Here is a 15,972-nt window from a genome sequence, read left to right as displayed (position 1 = left end):
AATACGTACAGTACTGTACGTGACCTAAATTATACTACTATTTAATATAATTATGTTACTTTAAGGGTCACAGCGGAGGCAATGGAGTGAATGGGACCAAAGGGGACAAAGGAGACACAGGGCTGCAAGGCCTGAGGGGTCATCAGGTACTTTTATGCTCCTCAAGTCTTTACATCATCATGCATATTTCACTTCTGGTTTCTCAGGGGGATGCAGGAGACGTAGGATCACCAGGAGATAAAGGCGTGAAGGGAGACAAGGGATTCCGGGGCTTCCCGGGACGGACTGGGAGTCCTGGCAGAAATGGTGACAAGGTTTGTAACTCAGCCACGTTTCAATTCGTCACGAATGCTGTGTGACCATTATCTCTGCTGAACAGGGGGATGGAGGGACACCTGGCACCCCCGGCATACCTGGCCTGAATGGACTGCCTGGACGGAAGGTAGAGCATGTTGATACTCTTTTCTCAGACCCTTCATTCAATGTGCTGTTCCATCAGGGCGACAAAGGCAACGCCGGTATCGATGGCGTTACTGGTGACCCAGGAGAAAAAGGAGTAAAGGTTTGAAACATGACTTTAAGAGAACGTATCGAATAAAGTTTGTAAATCAGGGGTCTCAAACTCGCAGCCTGTAGACCCATATTTTGTGGCCCTCTAATTAATTGTATAGTTTAGTGTAATTGTGGACCACACACCCAGGGCGGTTAATCGTTAAATATATTATGGCAAGAACACTAACTACAAAAAGGACATCACAATAAGCATACATTTGGTAACACAAATAGCAACTTCCTGTAAGCAAGAGTAAGTATCTCTGACCGTCTACTGGGAATCTCAACAGTGTCAAAATATAAAATTTTTACATTCAAGATTATATTTTTATAATAATTTAAGGTCTAGCACAGGGGTCACCAACGCGGTGCCCGCGGGCACCAGGTAGCCCGTGAAAACCAGATGAGTAGCCCGCTGGCCTGTTCTAAAAATAGCTCAAATAGCAGCACTTACCAGTGAGCTGCCTCTATTTTTTTAATTTTTTTTATTTACTAGCAAGCTGGTCTCGCTTTGTTTGACATTTTTAATTCTAAGAGAGACAAAACTCAAATAGAATTTGAAAATCCAAGAAAATATTTTAAAGACTTGGTCTTCACTAACTGACAAAGAAACAGATAACAGATTTGGTGTCCAGTTCAAAGTGTGACATGATTTATTCAAAAATTTGAGACTTGACTTTTGTATTTAACATAAGTTAATATTTGTACAAACATGGTGTAAAGTAATTCATGATTTGTTAAAAACTGTTAGTGGCTAGCTATTTAAAATGGGATATTGTGATTTCACAAGACTGTCTTAGAGGTGATCATTTGAAAATGTTCAATTTGAAAAATGTGCACTTAGAGAAAATATAAAAATAAAGTGTTGCACATGTGAGAAATCATTAAGATGATCGGTGTTTCCACAAAGATAAATATCATTAATTATTAATAATAACATAGAGTTAAAGGTAAATTGAGAAAATTGGCTATTTCTGGCAATTTATTTAAGTGTGTATCAAACTGGTAGCCCTTCGCATTAATCAGTACCCAAGAAGTAGCTCTTGGTTTCAAAAAGGTTGGTGACCCCTGGTCTAGCATAGCTCAAGTTCAATATAGTTGCTGGTAAAAGTACCGTAGTTTTTCATTGCTTGCTCTCACTGAAGGCAGACTCTTCCCTTTACCCTCCCTTAGAGTTCCCTGCTTGGCTTCTTTGCCTTGTCTTAACTTTTTAAGAGTCTGTCTTTTGCACTGTTATCCAAATCTAAAACATGGAATTGATCAATTGCTCTTGCAACGCAATTGACAATATTTTCTCAACGAGAAACTCAGGTTCGGGGGTACCTGCCTGTTCTGACTGTATTATGATGTTAGTATATATTTGATAGTATATATCTGTATCATGAATCAATTTAAGTGGACCCCGACTTAAACAAGTTGAAAAACTTATTCGGGTGTTACCATTTAGTGGTCAATTGTACGGAATATGTACTTCACTGTGCAATCTACTAACAAAAGTTTCAATCAATCAATCAATCTGATGGAACATTTGCGGCTGGATATACATACGATGGTCTCGTTGGAGAAGTGGAGTCTCATGTGCCTGGTAGTTCTTTCCGTTGAGGATATTGAATATATCTATCTATTTGGAACTACATGTATAGAGCGTTGCTCTGGTCTATCGACAGATTTGGAATATGGTGTTAGTCGTTGAAGGTGCCCAGAGGCTGCCCGTCATGATTGACGGGATGGGCAGGGCTGTAGGCACTCACACTGTGGCTATTTTTGAATTAAATCACAAACTGGATAACACCTTGGATAAGCTTTCAGCTCTGCAAGGTGAGATTATGGTAAATTTGAGAGCCTGAAAGGACAACTACAGTAGATAAATCTATTGGAATGCATCTGCTCACCCTAACCAAAACAATCCTTATCTACAATTTGGCTCCCCCTGCACTGGCCTTGGCAAGATCATGTTGTACATTCCCCTGTGGGACCATTGCAGTGAAAGACTCTCCTAAATCCCTTCCTTCAAGGACACCTGGGATGTTGACTTTGTTTGATGCCAGGCTAATGGAACTGCACTTCCTCAGAGGTGCAGTTTGGGATTGGTCTTTTTCTCTTTGCCTCCTTATTCCTCTTAAGTTTTCTTTCCCTGTCTTTTACAGGGAGGCACCCATGTAGCCACCCTTTAGTCTCATGTTATATGCAAATATAATGACAATAAAGTCCATTCTATTCTATTCTATTCTATTCTAGTCCTGTCATAGTTCTCTTTCTGTTTCTTGAAAGGGTTGACTGTTAACACGTTTTGTTGTAATTTTTGGGTGCAATGACAAAATCTTGTAGTTAACAAAGTTGGACAAATGGTTAAAATGTGATATTGAAGTGACTATTTTGTGTGGCCCAGCCTCACCCAAACCTTAAGTGGCCGCCAGTTAAATTGAGGTTCAGACCCCTGATTGAAATGTTATTTTTAAACACAAATTGTTCTGTTTTGGGGTTTATGTAAATATGTTGTATCTTCTTTTGCAGGGTGCCACAGGTTTCCCAGGCTTCCCTGGGTTCAAAGGGTCACCAGGCAAACCAGGAAAGGACGGCAGCCGAGGACCATCAGGAACCCCTGGGCTCCATGGGTTGGCAGGACCAAAGGTACTTGTTAAAATTAACTTATTTTTTTATATTTTATTAAGGGGTACCTATGATGATTCAAATCTTCCTTTGGGTCTAGATAACATGTATTGGATATGTTTCACTGTAAATTTTACAAACGTTTTGCTCCACTGTTACATTTCTAACTCACTTTCTGAGTATGTCTGCAAATTATTAACTTTAGATTGCAAATGAAACCCCCCACACCCCACCATATCTACAAGTATCAATTTATCTTTAGAAAATGTACAATGTTAAATATACGAACATCAGTACTGTGTCAATTACATTTTTTTTTGTCACAAATGAAAATAAACATTAAATAGATTCACCGGTCACAGCATTAGGTACACACTATGTGGTGCACAATGCAGCATCAAAAAAAGCTGCTTTAAGCAGCATTTATTTCACTGCACGTCAGCATTATTGTGTACACGCAATGATGATATTAAAACCATATTTTGACTTATTCTACCTTCTCTTGTGTTTCTTCAAACCAAGTTTAAATTTCACACTGGTGGCATTTTTTTCTTTAAGAAACAACAATATAGTGGGGGTAGGAGTAGTAAGTACACGTGGTTCTGTGTACTCACTACTCCTGGGTAGAACAGAGAGCCAGTTGGACGGACTGAGCATTGCTGCCACCTCGCCGCAGGCTCTGTATCGTTCTAACATGAATACTTGAGTGGAGACAAAATAATGAAAATCTCCGCTGCTGCTCGCGACCCCCCTGACACATCACCACGACCCCGCAAGTTGTCCAAACCTTTATTTGTGGAATATTCCACAAGTCACATGATCCACAGGAAGCTGCATCATTCACATTCTCTGCAGACCCCAGGAAAAACAAAAGTAATTTCCCTCATTTAATTTTCTGCGTATTTCATATTTAAATTTTGACGATGGATGGGGGTTCAAATCTCATCACAGTCATGTTACTTAAATTATGTTTTGATATTATTTGTTTATTTTTAATATTTTGTAATTGTTTGTTGTTGAATCAGCATGAAGCTGGCTATATATTTCATGCATTTGAAAATGCAATGCTAAAACACTCTTGTTACTTTGTTCTTGGAGCCTTATTCAAAATATGTTTCTGTCCGAGATGGACCTATACACATTTTAAATACAAACCCCAAAACCAGTGAAGTTGGCACATTGTGTAAATCGTAAACAAAAACAAAATACAATGATTTGCAAATCCTTTTCAACCTATATTCAATTGAATACACTGCAAAGACAAGAAATTATCAAAAAAGCTGGCACAAGTGGCAAAAAAGACTGAAAAAAGTTGAGGAATGCTCATCAAACACTTATTTGGAAAATCCCACAGGTAAACAGGCTAATTGGGAACAGGTGGGTGCCATGATTGGGTATAAAAGCAACTTCCATGAAATGCTCAGTCATTCACAAACAAGGATGGGGCGAGGGTCACCACTTTGTGAACAAATGCGTGAGCAAATTGTCGAACAGTTTAAGAACGACATTTCTCAACGAGCTATTGCAAGGAATTTAGGGATTGCACCATCTACGGTCCGTAATATCATCAAAAGGTTCAGAGAATCTGGAGAAATCACTGCACGTAAACGATGATATTACAGACCTTGGAACCCTCAGGCGGTACTGCATCAAAAACCGACACCAGTGTGTAATGGATATCACCACATGGGCTCAAGAACACTTCAGAAAACCACTGTTATTAACTACAGTTCGTCGCTATATCTGTAAGTGCAGGTTAAAACTCTACCATGCAAAGCAAAAGCCTTTTATCAACAACACCCAGAAACGCCGCCGGCTTCGCTGGGCCCGAGCTCATCTAAGATGGACTGATGCAATGCGTAAAAGTGTTCTGTGGTCTGACGAGTCCACATTTCAAATAGTTTTTGGAAACTGTGGACGTTGTGTCCTCCGGAACAAAGAGGACCTCTGTTTTATCACTGTTCATTTAAAAAAAAAATGACTAGTGAACCAGGATTTTATTTCCTTTAAGCAGGCACAAAGGGAGTAGGGAGGAAAGGTGGAAGAGGCTTTGGAGTGGGTTTCGTCCGCCTAACAGTGAAAATGAATGTTATGTTTACGGAAGATCTGACCAAATGGAAGCAGGTAGATGATGAAAAGTATAGGGCCGAGGACAGAGCCCTGGGGTACACCAGAAGAGAGGGGGGGTTGAATAGGATGAGAATGATTTTACCTTAGAAACATAGGAGTGAAACCAGGCTAGGGGTGTGTCCGATAAACCAATGGAGGCCAGTCGGTGAAGGAGGGTGGAATGATATGTCAAATGAAGGTCATTTGTGATTTTAAGAAGAGCTGTTTCTGTGCTGTGGTGTGGACGAAAACGGGACTGGAAGTGTTTATAAAGGTGATTGCTGGAGAGATGGGCATGGATCTGTAAGGCTACTGTTTTTTCCAAGATTTTTGAGAGAAATGGCAGGTTAGAGATGGGATGTAGATTGTTGAAGATATTGCGGTCTGAACCAGGTTTCTTTAGGATTGGTGTTAGAGCAGCGGTTTTACAAGATGATGGGACCGAACCAAAGGTGACGGAGGAATAGATGGTTGCAGTTATCAGAGGGAGAAGAGTGGGCAGGGCTTCTATTACCAGGGAGGAGGGCAAGGTGTCAAGTTGGCAGGTGGATGACTCTGACGCATTGATGAGTTTTGATAGATCACCAGCAGATGGGAGAAGAAAGCAGGAAAGAGTTGCAGAAAAGGGAGGTGAGGAACAAGGGGAGATGGACAACTTGATATGTGTTTTTTTAGATTTAAAGTTGGAAACAAGACATACATTTAAGTTTATTTTGAGAGTTGCAAACATAGATGTAAGCAGCCAGAGCAAGCGATGTGCCTACGTTGCGGTCATTTTAGCGCAGGGGTGTCCAAACTTTTTCCACTGAGGGCCGCACACTGAAAAATCAAAGCAAGCGGGGGCCATTTTGATATTTTTTTATTTTAAAAACCAATACAATATATGTATAAAAAAATATACATTTAGGCCTCCACTCAGGCTTGATCCCAGGGACCCCAAAGGGTTTTGGTAAAAAAAATATTAAAAATGTGTCATTATTCAGTATTATTATTTTTATTATTATTCAAGTTTTAAATCCCTAGATCAACATTAGGTCTATCTGTCAATATAACGTTTTTAAAGATTTAAGTCGTATGCTCTTTTTGTCAAAGAAAACCGTGTTTTTTTATGGAAAAAACACAAAATGTGCAATATTTTCACCCAATAAAATTTTTAAGTGGAATATTTGTGATTATATAATAATTGGAGCCTTAAAAAGGTCAATAACTCATAACACCGTTGATTTTAATTCATTATTATTTTTTGAGCGATGACACTTAAAAATAAATCACACAAAAATTATTGTGGAACCAAAAGGGTCCTACTCATTAAAGTGTTAAAAAATAAATTATAATTTTTTTTTTACTGTTCACTTTTAACACAATAATCTCGAGATCAACTTCAGATCTATCCGTCAATTATAAGTTGTATTGTTGTTTATGTTTTTTGTTTGTTCGTTTTAGGCCCTTCTTTAAAAAAAAAAAAAAAAAAAAAAAAAAAAAAAAACAGCTAAATTTTTTATATGGCAAACAAAATATGCAACGTTTTCCCCAAAAAAATATCTCAAAGTGCAATATTTCATGTGACGTAATTGGAGCCTTGGATAGGTCAATAATACATAATAACATTGGTTTTGATTCATTATTATTTAAAAAAAAAAAAAGAAACAGCCTGCATGGCAGCTTTGTGTTATTAGAGTAAACATTGCAACATTTTCTTGTTACATTTCACCTGTTTGGTCTTTCATACCACTTTATTTTTTTTAATTGTATTTTAAAATGGGCCGTGGGGCCGTTAAAAAATGACCTGCGGGCCGCAAATGACCCCCGGGCCGCACTTTGGACGTCCCTGTTTTAGCAGGACCAATTTCCCATTTAAAAGAATGGGTATATTGTGACGACTGTGGCGCATTTTAGCGCGGGGGTCGTTCTACCTAGATGCAGCAGGAACTCCGGACACAGCGTGCTGGTAGGAAATGATTTATTTGCATAAGTCATGCAGGAAAAAACAAAAGCGTGCCGATAGCACGGGTGGCAAAACTGAGGAAGAGCTTAGCGTGGAAGCTAGCATACAAACAACAATCAAAAGTAATAGAACAATACTTGCGTACGGGTTTGCATGGAAGCAGGTAGAAAATGTTGTCACTGTTGCGCAATGCAAACAAGGAGGCCAGACTGATTGTGGAAAGAAACGGTGAATACATAGCTCTCTGATTAGTGCCCAGGAGCAGGTGAGCGTCCCGAACACTAATCAGAGGCAGGTGAAACTAATCTGCAGTCATGGCAACTGAAACACAAACCCAGGGGTGCAGAAAACAGACAAAACATGATCCGGGCAACGGATCATAACATATATATTGAATAACTAGTTTTTGTCTTTATTAATTTCATGCAGTTTACTCTATTGTCATTGTAAAAATGTGCTAATAATACACATTTTATTTATAACAATCTTACCTATGAAATATTATTCCCAGTGTCCTTGTACGTCGTATTTTACAACCGTATGCAGCACAACGTGTCGTCATTCTTCTACTCTTTGTTTCCGTGCTGTCTACAACAATGAAATACACCATTGGCACTTTGCCTACTAACTTACGCACACATGGTTACTACAAAAAAATAGGACTTAATACAGGGGTCCCCAAACTTTTTGACTCCGGGGCTGCATTGGGGTAAAACAATTTGGCTGGGGGCCGCGCTATATATATATATATATATATATATATATATATATATATATATATATATATATATATATATATATATATATATATATATATATATGTGTGTGTATGTATATATATATATATATATATATATATTATATGTAAATGTGTGTGTGTGTGTGTGTGTGTGTGTGTGTGTGTGTATATATGTATATGTAAATGTGTATATATGTGTGTGTATATATGTATATGTCTATGTATATGTATATGTCCATGTATATATATATGTATATGTGTATATATGTATATATATTATATGTAAATGTGTGTGTGTGTGCGTGTGTGTGTGTGTGTGTATATATATGTATATGTATATGTAAATGTGTATATATATGTGTGTGTATATATGTCTATGTATATGTATATGTCCATGTATATATATATGTATATGTGTATATATGTATATATATATATATATATGTATATGTGTATATATGTGTATATATGTATATATATATATGTATGTGTGTATATATGTATATATATATATATGTATATGTGTATATATGTGTATATATGTATATATATATGTATATGTGTATATATGTGTATACAGTATATGTATATGTGTCTATATGTGTGTGTGTATATATATATATATATATAAATATATACATGTATTCATACATATATATTCCTCATGCACTAATTGACTTAAAGAACGCACTTGCTGCATGTCACGTTATTGATGGTAAAATGCATTTTTAGACAATATGATTTGCCTGAGTGGCTAGGAGACGGTGGAAAATGGACTAGTAAGGACAAATTTAAAAAATGAAAATAATACAAAAAAATAAAATTAAATGTTTTATTTTTTATTTTTTTTAACCTGGGGCTTCCCGCGGGCCGGATTTTGGACGCTGGGGGGCCGTATCCGGCCCGTGGGCCGTAGTTTGGGGACCCCTGACTTAATAACTCATAGATGCTTCAGTGTTAGCATGCAATCCTCTAAGTTCATGCAGAGGATGGATAATGATTGAGAGTGTGTGTGTGTGTGTGTGTGTGTGTGTGTGTGTGTGTGTGTGTGTGTGTGTGTGTGTGTGTGTGTGTGTGTGTGTGTGTGTGTGTGTGTGTGTGTGTGTGTGTGTGTGTGTGTGTGTGTGTGTGTGTGTGTGTGTGTGTGTGTGTGTGTGTGTGTGTGTGCAGGGCGTGAGAGGCCGGAGAGGCAAAGTGCAGCCGTGTGAAAAAGGAGCGACGGGCATGCCAGGACTGAGAGGACAGAGTGTGAGAATCTCTCCTGAACATTGTCATCATCGCTATATCCTTATTATAACTGTGTGTTCTTGCAGGGAATGCTGGGGAGTGGAGGTGTGAAGGGGGAGAAGGGAGAGCCTGGCCTCTCAGTATGTACACCCACACGAACACACACACACACAGACACACACAGAGGACTAGAAAACACACACTGATTATGTTCTTGTGTGTGAAGGCTCATGAAGTGAAGAACATAGTCACTCAGGAGGTGGTGCACAAGTGTGGTAAGTCTACACACTCAACTCCTTATTGCACGCCCTTGTGTGTGTGTGCGTGTGTGAGTGTGTGTGTGTGTTCTTGCATTTCTACCCTTCTTGAGACATCGACAAGGAAAAGGACATAAATCATGGTTCCAAAACGGAAAACCATTGCATGTAATAGAGAGCCAAATACTAGAGTCTGTGAACATTGCTCCAAAGTCAGGATTTTTGTTCCTTTAATGTGCCTACAAAAGTAAACATTGACCGGTGCAAAGGCAGCAATATATGATAAAACAAGACGGCAGCTAAAGAAGGACTTCCCTATTCATCCCCGAAAAAACCCGCCAGGTGAACAGCTGATTTTACGACTTCCGGTGCTGACGTAAGACAATGTGACCATCGGATGAACAAAACAGTACTAAGACTATAGTGGCCATTAACAGTTTGCTTCTACAACTGGGTTTCCCAAAGTGCGGCACAGGGGCCATCTGTGGTCCGTGACTGGTTTGTCATCGGCCTTCAGCACATTACAAAAAACAAAATATAGAGATCTCATTTGCACCCCTGGTGGTGAAATCTATCAAAACTAGGGTGGTCCCAAAAAGGAGGGATTTTTCTAATTGACTGTGTGTCGGTTTTAAAAGTGCTCCCCCTCTGGCCAACATATGAAATAACAAGTGTGTGTAAAAAAGTGAAATGTGGCCCCTTTGGCCAAAATTAATAAATAAATAATTACAAACAAAAAATTCAGAAAAAAAATTATTAACTAAAAGCTTACCTTTTTTATATTCGCATAGTATGTATATATTATTAATGTTGTAAATACAAATATTTATATACCTAGAAAGGGTGGTCCTAAAGAGGTAGGCATTTTTGGGAGGTTTCAAGAAGGTAACAAATACAAAAATGTATGTGTGTGTGTGTGTGTGTGTGTGTGTGTGTGTGTGTGTGTGTGTGTGTGTGTGTGTGTGTGTGTGTGTGTGTGTGTGTGTGTGTGTGTGAACTCCTGTGGCAGCAGCATGTGTGGGGGCCATCTGTTGTGTTCCATAAGAGGGACACACACACACCACGGTGCCACACACACACATGTAAACACACACGACAATTAGTGCAGTCGTGTTAAAGCGTGTGTGTGTGTCCAAGCAGGTTTAGACTACAAGTTCATGGTCCGGTCAGTTGACCCCGATGGAAGAACCGCAGACAGTGACCACCTTAACGAAGATGAAGACAACGTCGGGGAAGAGGAGGACAAGATGGAGGTTCTGCTCTCATCAAACAGCACTGGTAATGACACTACCGTAACGCAGCAATGGAAGAGTAGTAAAGTGTGATGGCGAGGGCCAACACGCTGCAAGAAGCGGCGACACTTCCCAGAGCTCATTAGCGGCTGCAAGAAGATCAATCAGCAGCCCAATTTATTGTGATCCGAGGCATGAAAGGCTGTCATTGCCAACGTCAATAACAGCGGGCAAGCTTTCGCCAACCCCGGGAAGGTTACTTTTTTACACCGAGTGACGCCATTTCTCCGCAGTGTTGTCTGAGAAGTTGTACAACTTAACTTTGTCGTTATATAATAATACAAATAATAATGTCCAAATAACCATCTGCACCCTCCCTTGTTTCAGGAATGATTATTTTAGCTGCGTCTCACATGAATATTAAATCTGCCGCCTCACAAAGTCCCGTTTCCACTCTTCAGATCCCGTTAAAGGCGCCGCCTCCAGGACGAAAAGACGGGTTTTTGGATCGCGGGCCTCTGGTGAGACTCACATCCTCTTCTTGTTTACTCACACTCATCTTCACGCCATCTATGAGTCATGAGTTTTCTTGCAATCATCCCAAAAGGGAATCCATGAATGTTTGACAGAGTGTGCTAGATTTGAAGGCGAAGCAGAGACAAGTCTTACAACGCCACTTTTTGTATGTTTTTTGTGTGTGTAGCGCCTTGGTTATTAAACGGTCAAATATTGCGCGTTACAAACTAGTCCTGTGTATGATTACGCAGAATCGAACACCCAAACAAAGAAACAACAAAGGGATGGGGAAATGGCGCCTCAGTGAGTACCGTATTTTTCGGACTATAAGTCGCAGTTTTTTTCATAGTTTGGGGGTGCGACTTATACTCAGAAGCGACTTATGTGTGAAATTATTAACACATTACCGTAAAATTTCAAATACTATTATTTAGCTCATTCACGTAAGAGAGGGAACCTTTTTGACTGAGAGAGCCATGAAAGCCAAATATTTCAAAACGTATTTCCGTGAGAGCCATATAATATTTTTTAACACGGAATACAACTAAATGTGTGCATTTTTAAGTAAGACCAACATTTTTAGAGAACAATAAGTCCCTTATTCGTTTTAATAACATTGTTATTCTGAAGCTAACCAATAATAAATACAATACTTCTTACCATAAATGCGGCGTCTTGAACAGGTGCGGTAGAAAATGGATGCATGGATTAAAATGCATGAGAATGTTTTATATTTTGAACGTTATTTTTAACACTGTGATTACCAGCGGAATTATTCATTACTTATCGTGTTAAGCAACGTCAGCTCAGATTTATCCGAGAGCCAGATGAAGTCATCAAAAGACCCACATCTGGCTCCAGAGCCATAGGTTCCCTACCCCTGGACTAGACGTATAAGATTTCATGGGATTTAGCGATTAGGAGTGACAGATTGTTTGGTAAACGTATAGCATGTTCTATATGTTATAGTTATTTGAATGACTCTTACCATAACATGTTACGTTAACATACCAGGCACGTTCTCAGTTGGTTATTTATGCGTCATATAACGTACACTTATTCAGCCTGTTGTTCACTATTCTTTATTTATTTTAAATTGCCTTTCAAATGTCTATTCTTGGTGTTGGGTTTTATCAAATAAATGTCCCCAAAAAATGCGACTTATACTCCAGTGCGACTTATATATGTTTTTTTCCCTTCTTTATTATGCATTTTCGGCCGGTGCGACTTATACTCCGGAGCGATTTATAGTAAAAATACGGTATGTGGCACACTCACTAGCTGTATTGACACTGCACTGATACTGTGTTCGTGTTTCATGATAGTCTGTTGGATTAAACAGGTCACTACATTTGAACTGCAAATGCAAATAATAATTATCAAATATTATTTTATAAATATCCGGGCAGCAAGGTATATAAACGTGCAACTCCAGTTAAATGAGCCAAATTATGAACAGGAAAAGAATGTTCACCTTATTTGGCACTGTTAAATCTAAATAATCCCACGCTTTGGAACTTTTCTATATCTTTAGTTCCATTTTGATCAATGATGGAGACAAAAACCTGACATTCCCCCGACTTCAGGTGCTTCACAGTCAAACGACACAGCAGTGTTTTTTCCTTAAAATGACACACACATCGAGGTATCGGAGGAGCCGGTATCACTCCTTGTGTTTCATAACGATCGATGCTTCAGTATCGTTTGACTCTCATTACGCATTGGTGTTTTGATGGCTTTTATACATTAGGACTGCAAAATAATCCACGGTGGATGTTGTTACATGTTAGTGCAGAGACTGAGATGGCGTGCAAGAGAAAATGTATTTGATTTTCCTTACACACACAAAACAAAAGTGGAAAAATAAAAGGGCAGGACAGTGAAGACACAAAGGATGCGTGTAACAAACATGTTACACTACAATAGTAAAGCGATCACTGTTCTTAAGAGGCATCTTCATTTTTGATGACAAACACCTGCACAGACAGTAAAGGGAATATGTTGGACACGAAACAGGAAACAGATGTAACAAAATAAGAGCACCGAACCGGACTCATGGTAAACAAGACAAAAAGCAAAGCCGTCACGCGGAAAGTTGTGAGTGTCAGCAGTTTGATAAAGAAAGTGAGAAACACTCTTGAATTCTAGAAAACACTTGTAGTAAAATAGGAAAATAAAAGTGATGTTAAATAATGTTCTACGTGTATTTTACAATGTTTTCTACATGCAAAACTAGAATTATTCTCTATGAAATGCGTTTTGTGTTCCGATACCACTTTTTATCTTTAAGTATAATGCCGATATTGGCCGACACCAATATTAATCCGATACGATATCAGTAGTAATCATACATACTTTTTAATATTACATATGGAATGTTAGAAAATGTTTGATCAAGTGAAAGTAGTCAAACAGAGAACCATGGTAGGTATGCAAAACACTGACCTATTTATTACTCACCGTCTGGAATGGACTTGTGCTGTCTTTAAGTAGAAGTGGAGTGGTCTTTTTTTTTTAGCGGCCACAATAATTCATGACGATAAGCTCATGACGCAGTAAGTCAAGTGATGTGGACACGTTTGTTACTGGATACATTGTAATACGCTTGTGCTTTGGAGACTGTGTGTGTGTATGTAATATGCAAGTATGATTATTTGTTCGTATTTACAAATGTGCTGTTTTAGACGGCGGTATTGTTCAGTTATTATTGCGTAGGTCTAGCTTGTGTGCTATTGTGTGCTTAGCTGTTGTGTAGCTGCTCGCTCCTAGTAGCCTATAGCAGTGGTTCTCAAATGGGGGTACGCGTACCCCTGGGGGTACTTGAAGGTATGCCAAGGGGTACGTGAGATTTTTCAAAAATATTCTAAAAATAGCAACAATTCAAAAATCCTTTATAAATACAGGGATATTTATTGAATAATACTTCAACAAAATATGAATGTAAGTTCATGAACTGAACATCAAATCAAGTAGGCTATTCCATTCATTACAATGCAACAATGCAATATTCAGTGTTGACCGCTAGATTTTTTTTGTGGACATGTTCCATAAATATTGATGTTAAAGATTTATTTTTTTGTGAAGAAATGTTTAGAATTAAGTCCATGAATCCAGATGGATCTCTATTACAATCCCCAAAGAGGGCACTTTAAGTTGATTACTTCTATGTGTAGAAATCTTTATTTATAATTGAATCACTTGTTTATTTTTCAACACGTTTTTAGTTATTTGTATATCTTTTTTTCCAAATAGTTCAAGAAAGACCACAACAAATGAGCAATATTTTGCACTGTTATACAATTTAATAAGTCAGAAACTGATGACATAGTGCTGTATTTTACTTCTTTATCTCTTTTTTTCAACCAAAAATGCTTTGCTCTGATTAGGGGGTACTTGAATTAAAAACATTTTCACAGGGGGTACATCACTGATAAAAGGTTGAGAACCACTGGCCTATAGCCTATATACCATGCTTACCTTTTGTTAATGACTTGACTAAAATAGAAGAAAAGACCAACTATGTGTGCTTATTGAAGGACATTTACATGTTAACTGACTGTCCAGCTTTGCACAAGTAAACACGCTGCAGGACTGCTTGTATCGCACATTATATCTCACATTTTACATGCAAGCACTCATAACGCCATACTGGGTTTTTTTTTTGCTGATATCAAACCGATATTAATATTGGATGGGGACAGCCCTATTTGCAAAGCATTAATAGGAATTATATTATTCCTTATGGAGAAAATTGGAATGGATTACTGAGGAAAAAGTGAGGTAGCACTTTATTAGACGACTGCTTCCACGTAGATGACGTAGTAATTGATCAGTGTTTATTATTTTGTTGTACGTCATCATGTTACAAACATCAGTACTTTTTCATTTCCAGGGTGGGATCGCTGCCTGGAGCTCATGAGCGAAGGCGCCTGCTCCGACTTCGCCCTCCTCTGGTACTTCCACGCCCACTCTGGCGAGTGCCGCCCCTTCGTGTACAGCGGCTGCGGCGGAAACGGGAACCGCTTCGCCTCCAGGCTGGAGTGTCACAGCCGGTGTGTGGCGGGAAGGTGGAGGCCGGGGGGAGAAGGGGAGATAATGGCGCCTCTCGACAAACAAAACAGGGCGTCCGACCTTTAATAACGGGTCTAATTGCATTGTCACAGACGGCGGGGGCTTAGACATGAGACAGGACACAAAACTGTACAGGATTCTTATTTATACCAATATTGGCTGTAGAAAAATCATTAAATGTGTCGACTTTAGTCACCGCCTTTCTTCTTCTTTTGGCAGCTCCAACGCCACATATGCTCCTCTAGTGGCGCTCGCAGGAGGAGGTTACTGCGGTTGATGATCTTAGCCCCGCCCTGTTTTATCAGGACCTATGCATTCTTTTTAGCTCCTATTTTTACGCCGGTCACGACTCTAGCGCGTAATGTTCCGCCACACGCCAGGACGCCTCACGCACCCGAAACCAAGACATGCTAATTGCGTCATTTTTGAAAATAACCCTCTGATTCATGTCCAAAAAAAAGCATCCTCTCTCCTAAAGTCTTGACGTGTTCCATCACACGATTTGTGCCCATGTCTCCTTAATAGAAGGAAGATGGACGTTCATCTTGGCTCTCGGTGCCGCCAACATGTGATTATCACATTCTGGAGTCAACGCTTCTCAGAGGAAGCACAAATAAACTTGCGAATGTCTGCTTATTAAAGTTGAAGAGGAGAAAGTTGTTCCCCCTCGCAGTGATCAGCGACAATGTGGGAGGACAAGTGTCATGGAGGCCG

General features: G+C 39.1%; 1 protein-coding gene and 1 long non-coding RNA gene across 6 annotated transcripts in view; one reads left to right on the top strand and one right to left on the bottom strand.

Annotated features, from left to right (window-relative positions):
- Window positions 1-15,418, top strand: part of col7a1l (collagen type VII alpha 1-like) — a 131,587-nt gene extending 116,169 nt beyond the window's left edge. For 4 of the 5 annotated variants that reach the window (XM_062064897.1, XM_062064898.1, XM_062064899.1 and 1 more), the window contains 11 exons: window positions 66-146; window positions 207-314; window positions 380-442; window positions 500-562; window positions 3,067-3,183; window positions 9,126-9,203; window positions 9,269-9,322; window positions 9,409-9,457; window positions 10,577-10,717; window positions 11,133-11,192; window positions 15,080-15,418. In XM_062064897.1, the coding sequence (XP_061920881.1) occupies window positions 66-146; window positions 207-314; window positions 380-442; window positions 500-562; window positions 3,067-3,183; window positions 9,126-9,203; window positions 9,269-9,322; window positions 9,409-9,457; window positions 10,577-10,717; window positions 11,133-11,192; window positions 15,080-15,324 (1,059 nt within the window). In that variant the 3' untranslated portion in view covers window positions 15,325-15,418. The remainder of the gene's footprint in view (window positions 1-65; window positions 147-206; window positions 315-379; window positions 443-499; window positions 563-3,066; window positions 3,184-9,125; window positions 9,204-9,268; window positions 9,323-9,408; window positions 9,458-10,576; window positions 10,718-11,132; window positions 11,193-15,079) is intronic. The other variant, XM_062064896.1, reaches the window with a different exon arrangement.
- Window positions 145-7,417, bottom strand: LOC133661594 (uncharacterized). Its single transcript, XR_009827965.1, has 3 exons — window positions 7,362-7,417; window positions 414-533; window positions 145-294 (listed from the first exon to the last, which is right to left on the bottom strand). It is a non-coding gene; the product is annotated as an uncharacterized LOC133661594 (long non-coding RNA).
- Window positions 15,419-15,972: the final 554 nt, after the last annotated feature.

The sequence above is a fragment of the Entelurus aequoreus genome, linkage group LG12 (assembly GCF_033978785.1).
Source record: "Entelurus aequoreus isolate RoL-2023_Sb linkage group LG12, RoL_Eaeq_v1.1, whole genome shotgun sequence".
Classification (NCBI taxonomy): domain Eukaryota; kingdom Metazoa; phylum Chordata; class Actinopteri; order Syngnathiformes; family Syngnathidae; genus Entelurus; species Entelurus aequoreus.
The sequence above is the reverse complement of the archived record's forward strand: the minus strand, read 5'-3'. Positions and strand labels throughout refer to the sequence as shown.